The sequence below is a fragment of the Melozone crissalis genome, unplaced genomic scaffold (genome assembly GCF_028551555.1).
Source record: "Melozone crissalis strain CALT ecotype California unplaced genomic scaffold, PUWL_Pcris_2 ptg000063l_1, whole genome shotgun sequence".
Classification (NCBI taxonomy): domain Eukaryota; kingdom Metazoa; phylum Chordata; class Aves; order Passeriformes; family Passerellidae; genus Melozone; species Melozone crissalis.
In genome coordinates this window covers 11,087,213-11,104,662 of record NW_026535841.1, presented here as the reverse complement: position 1 = coordinate 11,104,662, position 17,450 = coordinate 11,087,213, and the positions used below count along the sequence as shown (strand labels likewise).

At 42.8% G+C, this 17,450-nt stretch overlaps 1 protein-coding gene across 3 annotated transcripts in view; it reads left to right on the top strand.

Moving 5' to 3' along the window:
* The window catches only part of KIAA1671 (KIAA1671 ortholog), a 66,005-nt gene that overhangs the window by 16,487 nt on the left and 32,068 nt on the right, over positions 1–17,450 (top strand). For 2 of the 3 annotated variants that reach the window (XM_054288639.1, XM_054288640.1), the window contains exons 2-6: positions 3,749–3,872; positions 4,149–5,769; positions 6,362–6,455; positions 7,859–11,047; positions 11,790–11,912. In XM_054288639.1, the coding sequence (XP_054144614.1) occupies positions 4,202–5,769; positions 6,362–6,455; positions 7,859–11,047; positions 11,790–11,912 (4,974 nt within the window). In that variant the 5' untranslated portion in view covers positions 3,749–3,872; positions 4,149–4,201. Of the gene's footprint in view, positions 1–3,748; positions 3,873–4,148; positions 5,770–6,361; positions 6,456–7,858; positions 11,048–11,789; positions 11,913–16,213; positions 16,343–17,450 lie in introns of those variants that run through there. The other variant, XM_054288642.1, reaches the window with a different exon arrangement.

Sequence of the window (17,450 nt, the reverse complement as noted above, 5' to 3'; positions counted from 1 at the left end):
CCAAAAATAGAAAAAGCCTGCTTTTTACTGAATTAGTTTCATGATCTACTTGGTTATGAAAGTTTCAGAATAAGGTTTTTTGTGTTATTTTTGTTGCACTGTAGTAAGTTATATTCTTGTCATCACTCACACTGGTACGTGCACAGTAAGTGATAGGATCTGCTCTGTTAATTCTTATTTAATCCAATCAGCACCTCTCCAAGTGCAGGAAGCAGCAGAAGGAGGATTTCTATGGAGAACAGACAGGGATTGCTGCAGACTGACCCCAGGGTTCGGACAGTGAGGACAGGAAGGAGAAAGGAGAGAAGAAAAACGTTCATAAAGACTGAATCATTTTAGACAGTGGGGCAACTTTTGTAGAAGGGATGAAATAAACCTTGGTTTGTGGTCATTGCTCCCAGTAGCTCCTGTGGCTTGGGGAATGCACAGAATCATGGAATCCCAGACTGGTTTGGGGTGGAAGAGTCTTTAGAGATCATCCAGTCCCAACCTCCCAGTCATGGACAAAGCCATGTCTTCAGGAGCTGCTAATATATGTTGTTATACAAAATTCTTTGTGTATCTACACAATAAGGGAGTAAATTTTTTATACTGGAAGCAGATTTGCTGATAAAGTTGTATATAAAGAAGAAAAAGTTTGTTTATTAGGTAATTTTCTATGGAGTATTTTTAGTGGGTATTTGCTGCTGGAGCCAGGCTTGCTGCTTGATCTCCATGTCATAAACATATTTGGTTTTGTTTTTTGTTTGTTTGGGTTTTTTAATAGCAGAGACATTTTCTTAGTGGAATTTTTATGCTTTCCACCCTTAGAGAAGACAGATGGACTTGTTTATCTGCTGCGAGGTTCAGGGCCAGATTATAGATAATTTTGCTTTGTGTCATTTAAAACATTCTTGTTTCCGAGTGAGGAAGTTGGCAACAGTCACGTGATTCATGGTGGAAAAATTATCTGCAGGCTGTTGCTGTTGCCATAATAGGCTTAAAGGAATTAGCAGTGATGTAAATAATAGTTGTGTGTGTGTGTGGTGGGTGGGCAAGTGCCAAAGCGAGGGCGTGTTTGGGGTGAAGCCCTTCCCGAACGATCTTCTGCAAAAATAACCCTGTGAAGTGAATAATCCAATTTTGATTTCTTACAGAGAAATTGTTGGCAATTTTTGTAATGATTTTTAATTAAAAATGCAGGCAATACCTGAGGGCATTAAGATTTGAAGGGGCCTGGAGCAGTGTTTGCATTTTGCATCTCTGTGACACCCTGTGGTGGCTCAGCTTGGCCCAGGAAAAATAATAAAAAAATCTCAGTCACAGGTGTTTGGAAGCTGAGGAAGAGGAGCAGCAGGGAAGAGCCAGGCCTTCACATGCCAGCTTTTCTGATAAAAGCAGGAGGATTTCAAGAGACACTTGAGTGCCATTTATAATTTCATTTGTGTGCAGAATGCGCCTGCCACAGCCAAGGGGAGCGTGGGCACTGCTTGGGAGGCACGGAGAGAAACAGTGCCCAGAAATGGGGATAAAGTGCTCAGAAATGGGAACAAGGTGCCCAAAAATGGGGACAAGGTGGCTTTGAGGCTCTGCCACACAGGATGGGGACATGCAGGAGCAGCATGGGCAGCTCGACTGAGGTCAGGGAGGCAATGACATGATGTAGCTGATGGTGAGGGATTTACAAGTGTAGTAGTACGATTACAGTAGAATTACTAAATATTAATAGCATCTGAAATCCTCCTGCAGTACAATTTACAGTTGATCTTTATAAATTGCCCCAAATTTTGTACGTTGCCAACTGGACTAGAGGTGTTTTATTAAGAAAGAAGCAGGTTTATCTAAAACAAGATATGTTTCAAAACTGAGACACAGTGTCTAGTGTATGTTACACTTGGCATTGATGGCATGATTCCTCTTTATCAAGTGTAATTGTATCAAGGAGCTTTATCATTTTCAAAGTTGGGTGATTATTTTTTCCACTAAATTTTTGTTATTTTTCCAACACTTGTCTCTTTGGGCCCATGTGTCTGTTGTACGGTATCTGAATTTAAAACGTGAAAACTCACTTGGGTAGATTATGTAGGGGAAAATGGAGACCTGTAAAGCTGGAGTATAATGAAACTGAGGAAGGGGTGAATTTTGTGTTAGGAATATTTGCTGGAGAAGCAAGTTGTACTCTGTTACCAGGGATTAGGTCCCACATTGTAAATTCACTGCCCTGCGTTCCATTGAGGATCAAGTTTTAGTCCATTTAAGAAGCTCTGTGCCCCCTTCTTCTTTTCCAGAGAAACAGGGACTACAGAATGATAGGAGAGAATTTATTCTCAGCTACTGCAAGACCGATGCTATTTTCACAGCTGAATTTTTCCCTTTGCAATGTTGCCTGTGAGCTTCAGCCTCATTCCAGCAAGTTTCCTTTTACAGCACCTCCCAAACCTTTGCATCCTTGGAATGTGAGAGCATTTTAATCGGATTTTGGTGGCGTTTCTTAGAGCAAGGAGTGGGAGAGAGGGAGGAAGATTTCATGGAGATCTGTGAGATGGTGGAAGGGGCAGCTTGATGTGGATAAGCTGATTGGGTTAGTGGCTATTTTGGAAGGACGAGGTGGTGGACTGGGGAGGAGGGGGATGGCATCAGGGATAAGTGGTTGAGACAGAACTCCAAGTGGATTGGAAGATGAAAGGGAACGGGCAAGGTGAGTGGAGTTCATTCTCCTGCCTCAGAGAGGGAGCACAAGCAGGGACAGAAATAAATCCCTGCAACTTCAGTGCCAGTGTGGGCTAAGTCTGGTCAAGGGAAGCTGAAGGTGAAATAACCACTTCTCCAGACTGCAGGCTCAGGAAAGCAAGATCCTGAAAATCCTGGTTGGTTTTTTTTTTTTTAATAATCACAAGCAGGAAGCTCCATATTCCACAGAATCTACAAATAAGTTTATTTGTGTGGTAAATTCGCACAAATATAGGCTCCAGTGAGAGGAGTCCAAAACTGCCCTTTCAAAAGCTGCCCAGAAGAGACAACAGGGTGGCAACACAAATTTGGGCCCCTGGTTATGAAGTACAGTGTGAGTTTTCTAAAAATGAAGAGTATGACAGCTTTTGAAGGAAAAAAATAATCTAACCTTACATAGCTGCCTGCATCTGCTACGAGTTTAAATATACTTCTGTTAGGAAGGATTCAGGTTACTTCTTGTAGCTGAAATTCTAATTACTGCTGGTTTTCCCACTTCTCTGCAGTAAGAATATAATTAAAGCCAAAGCTCTTCTCCTGCCTTTGCTGGCGAGGTACAGAACTGCTTTGTCATGGTAAAAGTTCCATTTTGATGGAAAATCAGGCGTTTGCAGGTCAGCTGCTCAGGTAGCACTTCACAGACTGCTGCCCCAGAAAAGAGCTTTACAATAGAAAGTAAATTACAGTAATTGAGATTACAATAATGCAAAGCTCTGTGTTTAACCAGTGATTGACAGCAGTTGAATATGCAAACAGTCTTACCTGAATGTGGTTTTAACAGCTCAGATTTGGTGTGTCTGTTGTGCTGAGTTATTCCCCCTTCACCTTTCAGTTATACCTTTAATTGGTAATTTCTTGTTGATTTTTTTAATGGCTGTTTGAAAAATAAACATTCTTCTGCTTTTTACAGTTGCATGAGGTCACTTTTGCTTGGGAACCAGCTTTTTCTCCTTAGAATGCTCTGGATTTTTGTCCCACCTGGCATTGTCTGGGTGTGTGCCACACCTGAATTGGATTATTTTGTTTATTTGCAGGTGAGGTCTGGGCAGTGTCTCTGGAGTGATCACATTCCCTGTCCTTAATGTGCCCTTGGTGACCAAGTTTTTGTTGTCACTATGAGAAAGAATTCAGGCCCTATGGATTGGTTGCAGCAGGAAATTATGGTAAGTGGGAGCGTGGAAATTTGTAGGATATGTTTATTTCCGTTATATTTGGTTGTTGGGCCAAGTCAGTAAATAATGGTGTTTCTTGCTTTTTAGAGAAGGAACACTATGTCTTTCAGTGTGATAAACTCTGTGATCAGCATATCTGAAAGGCACCTTAATCTGAGTTTGCTTCCTTGTGAATTTATGTGAGAATGATGTTATTTGATGTTCATGCTGACTCTACATCAATACTTGCATTTTTCTCCTTCTTTTTTTTTTTTTTTTTTTTTGCAGATTCTCTTTCCTTGCTGGAGTTTTTCACTTCTGTTGAATGTGTAATTCCAACTATGGCAACAAGAGTAGAAATAAATTCTACTTTGGCGTCTTTGACGGCAGTCCCTGACCTAGCTGAGCTCAGGGCTGAGGAGAAGGCGCAGCGTGTGTATGTCAGTGTGCTTTCAGATGCCAGCAACAAGGCAAAGGAGGCCTCAGCATCCCTGACTCTGGAAGAGAACAAGAAATTTGGGAATTCCTTGAGATCTGCAACCATGCCCTCTCTGGGATCAAGGCCCAGACTTTTCCCAAAGCCTTTTTGCAAAGAGAAATCCTCGGATACTTTTGCAAACGTCAAACCGCCCGTCCCAGCGTTCAGGTCCAGCAGCATGGTGAGGAAGGCCACTGAGGAAACGTCCTCTGTGAAGGTGTTGAGTGGAAATGTCCCTCCCTTAGTGGATCAGAAAGCCATTGACACTGAAAATCAGGCTGGCAGTGACATGGTGACAAATGTGACTTTCTACACAGGGCCCAGTGCCAACACAGTCATTCTGTTTGAGCCAGGGGGCCCTGAGCAGACCACGGTCCAGGAGAAAAGGGCTCAGGAGCGCAGGGGATTCTCTGCTCTGCAAAGCAAGGACCTGCAGGGCTCTGTGAAACCAGCAGAGCCTCCCAGGAATCCTGATGGAGCTCTCCATAGGCACATGTCATTCTCCTCCACTCTCAGACCTGAATCCTGGAACTCCCTGAAAACCAGTGAAAAGAAAGACGCTCGTGAAGTTCATCCAGGGGAGAAGAGCAATGATGATGTAAATAAACTCAACAATAAAGTTGATTTCTCTGTGGATGCCCAGCAAAGGGCAAAGCATAGACCAGTGTCTGCTATTTTTCTGGAATCATTACGAGATCAAAAGCATCACGCTGTGGAAACTTCTGAGGAAAAATCCCCTACAGAGAAATCTGGGGTTAGGAAACCAAGGCCTTTGTCCATGGACCTGACAGCTAAATTTGAACATAAAGATCTTTCTTCTTGCAAGAAGGCTGGTTCATCCCATGAAAGCAAGGAGAATGTGTCCATAATTGCTTTTACTGATGTGGGTAGTCATGATCAGTCTGAAACGGGGCCAAAACATGAAGAAACTGAATTGAATAAAAGCAGTTCTTCTAAAACAAATCTGAAATGCAGTAGTCAGGACATTGGCATCCTGAATAATGGGAAATACACATGGGAAAGTAAACTTAAATCTAAAAGTGAACAAATTGAGACAAAACCAGAAATAATTATTAACTTGCATGGTCCTGAAAGAAGCCCTGAAACAACCAGTGAAAACAGAACTAATAAAGGGGGGAAAAGAGCAGATCAGAAGGAAACATACACGTTCCTGGGCTGTGAGATTCCTGCAGCTTCCTCAGAAAAAGAGAATAATATCTTAAGAGGTAGTGTTAAAAAACACATCAGTTTGTTTACTTCTGAAAATCCCAGTGCCACAGTGGATCCAGAGCTTCTCCCAGAGAAGGAGAACAGGTGTGTGACCATCCAGCAGAGGATCAGGGAGCTGACGACAGAAAATCCTGAGGTTAAGGGAGGAAATCTGCGCCGCTCGCTGCAGTCACGGCCGCTCTCTGCGGACTTAACCAAGATGTAGGTTACAGAGAAATTCTCTTTAATCCTCTTGGCTTCTTGTTGTTCAGTAAAACTTGCTCTCTCAGTCCAGTAAAAAAAGCTTGATCATTTTGCTTCCACTTAATGTGATTTTTTTAGTATTATTCTTAAGCTTCTTTCCTGCCATCTTTAATCCAAAAAAGAGAAAATTAAATATATTCTGACAGCAGCTGAAAAAAATGAAGCTGTCAATACTGTGACCTTTGCATGTCACTGTAACAGTCAATGAGAGATATTCTAGCTTGTTATGCATATCTAAATCCTCTATTATCAATTGATTATCCTCTGTTATAAATCCTCTATTATCAATTAAGATGCATAATTAACAATATTATTTATATTAACAATAATTAAAATTGTTATATTAATTAATGATATGTTAATGTTTTGGAAATTCCTTTGGTCTAGATACAATTTAACCACCAAATACAGTCATTTACTATGAAATAGTGATATTTCTCCTTTGGGAAATGTAATTTGATGGATAATTTCTACCAGCCTGCTTTGGTAGGAAGCCACCCTGCTCATTGACCAGCTGGACTAAAGAAATAACACCAGTTCTTTGTTTTAGGTTTTCAAGTCCAACATCAGGGGGTGAAGCAAAGTCTGAGAAACCTGGGGAGGCTGGAGCTGACTCGATCCATGACCTGCAGGAAAATCCAAAAGTAAGGAACTGGCAGCAGCTGGCTCTGCAAGGTCCTGTTGTGTGTGGCTTTATCGACCAGTGCCTTTTTAATGGGTATGGGGATTATTAGGGCTGACACAACCCCAGTGGATTTGCTGGTGTGAGTTTGTCTTTAGGATGTGCAGAGAAAAGTTCAGGAGTGTTGTGTCAGCTGAGTTTGTGCAGCTCTGTGTGCACACTACTCAGTGTAAGAGTGGTAGAGAGGGAAGAATATTTTGTGCTCTGTTTTTAAGGGATTTCTGATGCATGAAACCCCAGTGAACTGCCTGTGGCTGTGGTGGGTTTCTGCTACAGTGATTATTCTTTATTTTCTCCAAGCAGAGCATTAAGATTGTGCTTTCCTGCATCCATTTCCCAGCTCCTGATAAATCCCAGCCTGGACCTTGGTCAGGCTCCTCAACAACATTTACCTGAGCAGTTCAGACAACAAAGTGTTCCAGGGAAAATGGGGATTTGCTGTGGAAGCTTTAGGCTCTCTCTGTTTCTAAGCAACACTTCAGTGTTGCAAAACAGAATTTCTCTGGTGACAGTTCTTGGTAGAGGAGATTTAATGCAGTTTAAGGGCATTTGTAATGAGTTCTTATGGCTTTTTTCCTGTCCAAGATAGGAATATGTGGTAAGGAAAAGCTACAGGTGCAAAGTTTCTGTAGTTTAGTGTTATTTTCAAAGAGAGTAATTTGTTTTAAAAGGAAAATCTTTCATTAATGGAAGTGCTGTTTTCAGAATCTGACAATAAAGTAGGATTAAAGAAATTTCCTGAAGAATATAGTTCAGACTTTAAAATCTTCATTTATAAATACATTTAATATTCATTTTCTGATGTTCTTTAGTTTTTTTTAAGACAATCTTAAGTCAACTCCTGAGGGAATTTAAATTTTAAATTTTAAGACTTGAATAAAAGATTGAACTCCTGTAAGACCTCTAGTGTTCTGGTTCCCTTTATTATTTACATGCTGTGCTTTTTCAGCAAGTGCTATTAAAAATACCATCTTTTAGGATGCTGCTTGTATTTCCTGTGAGTAGATAATAGTCAAGCATTGGTAATAAATATTAATTTCCATTTTTCCTTTTTTTCTTCGCCTCATCTTAACATTTCTCATAGATGAGCATCTCCAGCTGTGATATTTACTCAGATCTTCGTGTTCTTTGCAGTTTGACCATGTTGCTGGTTATTAGTGAGATAATTCTGTAAAAATCAGGATTCAGGAGCTGGAGCTACACATTTCCTTAGGTTACCTTGGTCTCAGTGGGGTTTGTGTTCAGACAATGTGGATGTGTTTGACTTGTACAAGCTCTGTTGCACAAAGTAGGTGCAAGTAAGTTTTAAAATAAATGTTATTTTTAAAATAAACTGAAGATAACTGTTGGATTTTGTTGTTCCAGAGCAAGGAGCTGAAGCTCACCCATGGCACAGATTTCACCGAGGCGTTTGCTCCTGGGAAACCTTGGAAATCCCGTCAGGTTTTAAAGATAACCAATAAACCTGATCAGCTGGAGAGGAAAGGGAGCTTCCTGGGAGATGGTCAGCATTTCTCACAGCAGACTGAGAGTTCTGTCTCATTCACAAGCAGCTTTGAAAAGAAATTAAACCCAGCTCTTCTGGAAAAGCCCTTCATTAAAACTGTCCGGGCCACCCTGTTTGAGCACAATGTGCAGAAGCACAGCGTTGTGGCTGAGCATTCTGGGGCTGATCCTGCACCAAAAAGGAACCAAGAACCTGAGGCAAAGCAGGACCTGGGGCTTTCAGGGCACAGCAGGCGCTCGTGGATGGGAGAAGGGGAGGAAAGCACCACTGCAAAGGAGCATCAGAAGCAGCCTGATCCATCAAAACATCCAGCACATGTAGAGAAAAGTCCGAAACCAGCTTCCTCAAGTGAAGACAAGAAAATGAATCCAGGAATTGTCTTAGAAAAATCTTTGGTTGAGAAGAGTGAAAAACCCGCTCCCAAAATTACAGAAGATTCTCAAATTTACCAAAGAATAGAGCCCAGGTATGAAATCTTTCAGACTTGTGGTGAAAGGGCTCTTAGTGAAGCCATCACAATGGCTCCTGAGAAAAAGGCCATGACACTCAGAACTAGAAAATCATCTGTGAAAGAGAATAAAACTGATGAGGACGTTGTACCCACAGGGCAGTCGGTTAAGACAAGTAGTCACACTCTTTACTTGAAAGAAGATAATGTTACTTCAGAAGCCAGAGAGGCAAAAGTTCTCACAAGCAAGGCTGTGTTGAGAGAACCTGCTGGTTTTCTCTCCAGTGAATGCACTTCACCTGAACAGAAAAGAGACTCTGATAAAACTGATCCTGAGCCACTGTTCATAGCTGAGAAAACACCTTACTCCACAAACAAAAGTAAAGGTTTGGGAATGAGTGAGAAAGTCAGCAAGCTACATGCTGAAATTAAAGGTGATAAGAGTGAAGTGTCTTCTGTAGAGAAATCAGAGAGGATTAATGTTGTGAAATGCTCTTCTGAGAAAAGGAGTTTCAGGGCAGGTGGGACAGACATCCATGAATTCCGAACCAACTTGGATCGTGAAGTGACTTCCACAAGTGTCAATAAACACGGGGCTCAGGCTTCAGTGCTGGCAAGTGGGCAATATTTTAAATCTTCCAGTAGCCACCCCCCTGATGCAAAAGGACTGAATGTTACTAAAGAGGAATCTGGGCCCTTTGGGCTGAGGAAAAGTCTGGACTTCAATTGCAAAGAGCAAGACTTCAGCTTGGCTTGTACAGCTCCTGAAAACAACGAGAAACTCCGAGGAGCAGATCCAGAAGAGAAAGTCAGGAGAAGCAGAAGTAGCGTTTCTGACTTGAAGATTTCTGAAAGGTGGAGGAGGAGGACCTTGCCTCAGGAGTCACTCAAGGTGGAAGAAGTTGTGTGGCTCAATCCTGAAAATATCAAGAAGCTGAGCCGGACAGATTCATTGCAATTGAATGAAAATTTATTGAAAAAGAGAAGCAAAAATATCAAAGATGGGGTGGAGGGGAGTGAGGCTAACCAAGCTGTTCTTGGCACTCCTGATGATTACACGAAACATCAGAGTTCTGTCTTTGAGCCAAAGGCAACTTATTTTGCAGTGACTTATCAGATTCCTGGTATCAAAAAAGAGAAAAGCTTTGTTGGTGCTCCCAGTGCAAGTGAAATTAATATGGTTTCTGGTTCAAACGAGGCAGCAGCAATTAATCTGGACCCTGTTTTTCCTGGAAGGTCCAAACCTTTATTGCAGCAACCAAATAAAAATGTGACAAGTTCAACTTGTAGAGAAGACTCCTGGGAAGCACGTATTAGCAAGGATTGGGTCAAAGAAGATGAAAAAGATGCTGTCTTCTCCAAAAATGTTGCATTTGGTAATTTTCGCGTGTCTAGGAAAGATAACCAACAGCATCACGAAAAAGGTCTGGATCATTCTAAAGAGAAAATTATAGATGTTGATGCTTTGCTGTTAAAACAGGATCAACAGGCTGATCTCAAGAGTGGCAGAAGGAAAATCTCCTCTTACCACGAGCCCCGATCCCCACCACGTTCTGCACAGGTGTGTAAGGACAGTGAGCTGGGCCACCAGAAAAGGAGTGACAATAATTCTGATCTGCCTGGGAGGAAGGCTGAGGATGGCTACAGATCCCAAATTCTCGACATTGATGCGCTTATGGCAGAATATAAAGAAGAATCAGCAAAGGCCAGTAAAGTTCAGGAGAAGTTTTCTGAAGATCTCGGCTCACTGAGTTGGGAGAGATCAAAGAACAAAAGAAATGTGTCGGAGAGGATGACTCTTACCTACAGCTGGAACGAGTGGAAGAGTGGATCAGACCACTATTCAGTTAATAACAAACCAGGTGAACGTGCAGAAGAGCAGCACAGGCCGGAGAAACTAATCCTAAATGAGAAGAGCAAAGAGAAACTGGAACTGCGGAGCCCTGAATTTGATAAGCAGAAGTCCAAAGACAGAAAGGTCAGCCCTCCTTACTGGGGAAACCCCAGCAGCATTTTCCCAGAGAAGTTTGTAAATTCACCTGTGGAATTTGCTAGGAAGAAAACTTTCATTGTTGATGAGGACGAGGAGGTGAACTTGACCTCCAGAAACCAGGGTGCAAAATTTGTAATTGAAAAGGTACAGCCCATAAATGCAGTGAGCACAGAGCAGAGGCTGGAAGTCAGTCTGGCCTCCAAGCTGTCCCTAAAGGCTGATGATGGGCTCTTGCAGAAGAAGTTGGTGACAAAAGAACAATTCATGGAGGTGTCTCCAGAGGGCGATTGGAGCAAAAACATCGTGAGGAGCTCTACACTGAGAAGCAAGGACAGCTCAAGTAAAATGTGTGAGGGTGACTCTTTCAAAAGTAGGGCTGACTGGAAGGGGTACATGTCTGGGTTTGGGACTGTCCCCGCGGATCTCAGACGATCCTACTCGGAGAAATGCCGCCAGGGGAGGGACAGCCTGCCCCTCATGCAGGATCTGAGGGCAAGGAAGGACCTGCATCGATCCAGGCCAAGCTTCCCCTTGGAAAATGTGGATAACTCGTGGAAACACAAGGTGGCAGCTCAGTCAGAGCCATTCTTCCATGAGGATAAAAAGGTATTTTCAAATGGTAGCCAAGTGTGTCATGTGGCTGTAACTGAGCTTGTCTTTGTTAAGGGTTTTGTTGTGTCCTTGCAGCACTTCTCAGCACTCTGCAGCAAGGCAGCAGATCCAGATTTTCACTGGAGTTCATTTCTTTTTGGGTTCTCTTTTCTTGAGCAATGGCAATTGCACGCGATGACCTCATTGCTTCAAGTCTAGAAACACTTATTGGTGTTTTTGTGGAGAGCTTGAAAAAGGTTTAAAAAGTGTGCTTATTATTTTTGTAATGCTGTGAACCTGGGAGGTCAAATTGTTAACTCTGCAATTTTATATTTACTTGAAAAGAAGTAATTTGGGTCTATTTTATGAGTTGTCAGCAGTGATCTTTTTGGATCTCTCTTTGTTTTTTGTCTTTATCTGAAAGAAGCAAATTTTATTTTTATTGAGTGAATGGCCTCCATTAGTTAACTCCACTGCTTTCCTGACTTGGGTGAAAGGCAAGAGATTCCCTTCACACAGTGACATGTGAATGAAATCCAGAGGTTGGATTTAGTTGGAAAAGACCTTAATGGTCCTATAATTTTATGATTAAAGTGTAGGATGTTCATGGCTATAATGTTTTTCCATTTTGTGTTTTCAGCTTTGAGTTTCCTCTGGTTTTGGTTTTTTTTTTTCCCAAAAGGCATTTTATATATATATAATATATGTATGTGCATATGCATGTATACTTAATCACATTCCTAACTGTGTTTTACAGGCTCCCAGGAAAGAGTGGAGCAAGCAGAGCTCGGACAAAACAGAGGGAACAGACTTTTCCTCAGTGTCTGCGCAGAGGAGCCACCACAGTTTCTACAAGGAGAGGAGATCAGATTTTGGTTTGGTATGTGACCCTGGAGGAGGGTTTGGGGTGGGATCAGGGAGCTGCAGCTCTGTTTTCCTCTTTGCAAAGGGCTGTGCTAGAAGGATGTGTCTGCCAAGCAGAGAAGCATTTGCTGAGGGTTGAATTGGTGAAGCTCCCCTCCCTGGGATCCCACCCCACTGCTCCCTGCAGAGCTGCCAACACCCAGCCTCAGCCTTGCAGCTTGTTCAGTTTGCTTTCTGAGTGAAGAATTTCCATCCTGAACTCAAGGTGGCTCTAGAGCATTATGGTTTTTGTTGTTTTCTCAGCTTGTGCAGACAAATAGAACTGTGTCTCTCAGAAATGATGGGTTTAATTGTCTTTCTGTCAGCAGCACACAGAGAAGTGTTTCTGGGAAAGATCACAGCTGACATTTTGGGTGGTTTGATTTGTCTCTAACACACAAATTGTTGAGGTGAATTCCTGCTTGATGTTGTTGGGTGCTGTTCTCCTCAGTCTCAGAAGGATATCCTGACTTTAGCCCTCAGAGAAGTTTTATGTTGTGAAATAGCATCCTACATCCAGCTGTTGTTCTGAAATACGAAACAAAGGTCTGAATGTTCCAAAAGATGGGCAATAAATGAAATATCAATGTTTCCTGAGGGAAGTAAAGGGTTTGGAAAGTGGACACTGAAGGATGTTGTCCCATGGTCACCTCCCCTGTCCTGTCTCTGCCAGCTCACTCTGCAGTGAGGTGCTGCTCTGCCCTGTTCTGCCATGGCTCACAATGCTCTTTGCAGCTCTTTAGTGGAGAACACACAAAGATATAAAAAAGAAAAGAAACTCAGTGGTTTCTTTCCTTCTAGCAAAGAAAAAGAGAACACCTAAACCTATTAGGATTTTATAAACAAATTTCCCAATTGGAGTTTTGCAGGTGGGCTCAGATTGTTCTTCAGTTCTAGTCTTTAGGCTTCATTGAAGGTATCCAGGGGCTGATGTCCCTTTTTCTTTCTCATTCTTAGCATGGTTCATCTTGGGCAATTTGGGTTATTGACAGAATGGGCATTTACCCAACCCCTAAAAGTTATGTGCCATCAGCTTATAGTGCAAATATATAAAGGTGGTGTTGGCCAGGTAGGAAAAGTGGGACAGAAGTAGTGCTGGGATAACTGAACTGTACTCAGATAAATACAGCTGTTGTTCTCCAACTTCATTGTTGATTGGGAGGTTACTCAGGATAATCCTTCAGCTTCACCAAGTGTAGCCTGAGACAGGAAGGGAAGGTTGGAAAGGGAGACTCAGCTCCATGGAAAGAGAAAGCTGACCTGTGTGGAATTCAGGAGGATCCAAGTGCTTTGCTCCTTTGTGTTGCTTTGGAAAGGCTCCTCGGGCTGGGATTGTTGTGCAGTGCTGGGGAGCCAAAGGGCAGCCTGCTCCTCCTGGGTGTAAAGTGTGAGTGAGTGCATGGAAAGGGCTTTGACTGCATTTGGAAGGTGGAAAACACACCACACTGATGTTTTCCAAAGCCTCGCAGAGGTACTGCAGAGGATTATGTAAAACCAAACCGTTTCTTCTGCACCAAGGTTATGGCTTTGTTTTCCTTGGAGAACACAGAGATTTTGGGTGCGGAGCTGCAGTTCCCGGTTCTGTCAGCACGTTCCAACACTCCCCTCTGCTGGAGACACATCCGAGCTGTGTGAGCTGGACAGACACGAGGGGTCAGGAAAGAGCCACCGTTAAATTCCCTATTTCCCCAGAATCCCAACACAGTCTGAATTTCCCTTGAAAGGCAGATTAGATGGAAATGTGGCATCGTGCTGCTGTTTGCTTTGTGCAATTCCTGGTCTGTGTGGTTGGGATGTTTCTTATTTTTCCTTGTGGCTTAGTGACAAAATACATTCTCCAGTCCATATTGCTGGTCAGTGAGGGTATACTGGTATTGGTCTGGTGAGACTGAGTGCTCAAAGTGACAAGTCTTGTTGTAGAATAAACAATTCTTTTTGGTTCACATTCCCCACTAAAGCAGTGAAGAACTGATATTGATAGCCTTTTATATTTGCCAAATGAGTTTGCAAGAATCAATTTGTTGCATTATTCCACATCTGTCTGTGGTAGTAAACAACTGCTTGAATGGCATTTTCCAGGACAGCTGATGAGCTAGGTTCTTATGGATAAACACAATTCCAAATGGAAGCAAGGCTCAGTAGTATAATTTACCTCTGGAGAAGTCATTTATTTGTGATTATATTCCAGAGAATCTGCTTGTAATTAGGCTTTTAGAACATTACATAGGATGACTTTGAAATCAACCGTTGCAAAATACAAGTGGTAATATGGGATTGGCGTTTGAAACTGCACAGGATGACACTTTGGAGATTTAACACTCATCTAGATCACACTGTTCAGCTATTTTAAGTTTGTATTGATTAAAAAACAAAGGAAGGCTTTTATAAAGATTTTAGCATCACTGCTAGACTGTTGTCATCTGTGGTTTTACTATGGCTGGTACTTCCCTCTCTTTTAGCCCTGCTGCAGCACAGAGTAGGTATAAAAATTAAGTTCTGTGCTTTGGACAGTGAGGGATTTCTCTCACTGGTTCAGCTGCAAATCTCAGAGCCTGGGCCTTGTAGGGATCTTTTCCTTTAGACCTGGAATGCAGGTGAAGGGACAGATGTGAGCTCTGAGCAATCAAACCCTCTCTGGGCTGGTACCTGTGGTTGGATGTGGGGCTGTTCCCTCTCAGTGCCCCACCTGCCCATCCAGGGGCAGCCACAGAGCTCAGGAGGTGTTTCCATAAATTGTGTGATGCCATCAGAGCTGACGTTCAGTCACAAGCCCGGATTCCTGATTGAGTCATCCAGGCTGATAACAGTGTTGGGAATGAAAACCTGAGGAATGTGTGCTGGGACTCATCCTCCAAATAAAGGAACTGCACTCGTGCTGTGAGGCTGGGGGAATTGCACCTTCAGATGGAAATGGAGCAGCTTTAGTGCTGCTTTGGGGAGTTAGAACAGAGCACTGCTACTACAACTGGTGTAGGAGTTATTTTGAAGTCTCTCAACATATTATTTATTTATTTTATATTAAAGTCTGGGGTTTTTTTGTCATTTAGGGAGGAAAATCTCCCTAATGGCCTCCATAGAAACATGCATTTATATGAGACTGAGATGTGTGGGTGGAGAAGGATTTGTTGAAGAAAATCATGAGCTGACTCCTAAAATATCTTGGAAATGAAGTGCAAGGGAGAGAAGATAAATATTTTATAAACATGTGCAGATGAATTTATGGTTTGGCTTGTCACAGTTCACCAGTTGTTTTCAGTTCTGCCCATGACAGGTCTGTCTCCTGCCCACTGAAAACCACACCTTCTCTTTTTCTGCATTGTGTAAAGCCTCTGATACTGGAGCTTTGTTCCTTCTGAACCCCATCTTGAGTTGTTCTGCTACCCCAAAAACTGACACAACCTGGAAGAAAATCAAAATACTTTGGTTGAACTGTACAGGAATTCATAGGTGATGATTAGAAAAGTGAAGAGGTAGTTTCCTTGAAGTATCAAAATTTCAGTGAGCATCTTGGAGGCTGTTTTGTATCACCTCAGCCTTGTCCCTCCCTGGGAAGGGTGAGAGCTGGAGCAGTGCTGGGAGGGGACAGGCTGCCCTCCTTGGATAGGCTCCTGTCACTTATCTTTCCTTTTCCTATCAAAAAAGGATGTAAGTAAAAATGAAACAGTGTTACAATTCCCATTTTTACTCTTCACAAACCACCCACTGCTGATGTCCAACAACTCCACCACTCTCTATTTTGGACCCAGCCCGAGGAGGACGACCCGGGGGTGGGTAAAGCTCTGCCTGGGCTTTCTTCCTTTTTTGGCAGTTTTCGTTCCCTGGGAACATTCCAGGGCTGTATAAAAAGTTACTTGGTTGTGTCTATTTCTTCTCCTTCACAAAAGACATTTTTATATTGAAAGAACATAAAAACAGCAGCTCCTCTTGTTACATGTGTGGGTTTTTGTCTTTTCCTGTGCATCACCCAAAACAAGGTCAGCGAGCGACCCCGCCGCCGTTCAGAGCGTTTCATAACTGAGGGGTTTTTGAGCTTCCCTTTCCTCCTGCAGGGCCTTTGCTGCAAAACCCAAAGTCCTGCCACTAATTCCACTCCAGATTACGGAGCTGGGAGCAGTGGGCTGCTCAATAACAAGTGGTTAAGTCACGTGCTGTGTGCGACTGCTCAGCGACTGCTCCTGAGGAGCCCCAGCTCCTGGTGGTGGTGGTGACGTGGGGCCAGACACACTCAGAACATTATTACATTATTCATGCTGCTTTTAATTGCTCCACTCTGCTTTTAACTGGTGCTGGAGGCGGGGAGAGCCCGGGAGCTGCCTGCAACGGGGATGGGTTGGCGTTAACTCGGAGCTGTGGAAAATGGAGTATTATTACTGTCCACGTCTGCTGAAGTTCCTGCAGTATCTGTGGGTAAGTGTGCTCCCAGAGCTGGCTGTTTCCACTCTTTTCAGAAATCCTGGGAGCGCTCTTATGTGCTGGAGCTTTCCTCAGCAGTTCCTTTTTGAGTACTAACATGAAACTCAGGATTTGTTTTGGGTGAGAAAGGCTGTTTTATCACTAATACTCAAAACTGTCGACTACCCGAATGTGCCTTAGAAAACCCTTTCAGGAATTGACGTTTCTTCCTTGTTTATGCAGAACCATGGGAGTTGTGGTTTAGTTTAGTGTGTGTGTTAGGAATATTCTTCCCTCTTTGTGCAAAAGCTCTGCCTGGCTCTGGGGTTGCTGCCCCAGAACCCTCCTGCCCTGCTGCTGGTACAGGCACTGCTATTCCAGGAAAACAGCTTTAGGAATGTGTCATTTTACAGTTCCTTTCTTGTTTTTCATTTGACTCTTCATGGCTTTCGATGTCTCAGTGAGCACTTCCTCTTCCAACACTCCTCAGGGCTGTCTGTCACGAAAAGCTCTTTTTAGCAGGCTCTGACTGTGCTGCCCTGCCAGCTTTGCACAGGGGCTGCTGTGTGTCTGGAACTTTCACATTTATAAAACATGAATTTCAGCTGAAAAGCCTTTATGAATAAATACTGTACTGCTTTGAACTAATTAATGTTTTAATTTCTCCCGTACTCATCAAAGATCAGGTTTCATTTGCTTGTTGTAGTTTGCATTGATCTTCATTTTTTCAGCTGTCAATTCAGCGTGTGATCAGCACCAAACCTTTTCATGTTAGCTGTTTGCTGCTAAGTTTTAAAACTGTAGCAAAGAGTTTCCTTCTCTCATTTGGAGTTTTGCAATCCTTGCCTGTATGTCCTTTGATCAGCTGTGAGGTGAGATTGCCCACTGTGAATTTCTTGTAGCTGGGAGGGAAAATTGTGCTTGAAGAACTGGGGGTTTTATTGAAAACCTTTTACTGCTGGAGGCTGTAGTAGCATGGAACATGGAAGTACTTGGACATTATTCAGGTTTTTTTTATTTGACCAGATGCATTTTTAAGAGAAAATCCTCCTTTAAATTGCAAACTAAAAAATTAGTCATTAGTGTGAGCAGGGGATGGATGTTTTTCATGGTTTGTCAGTGT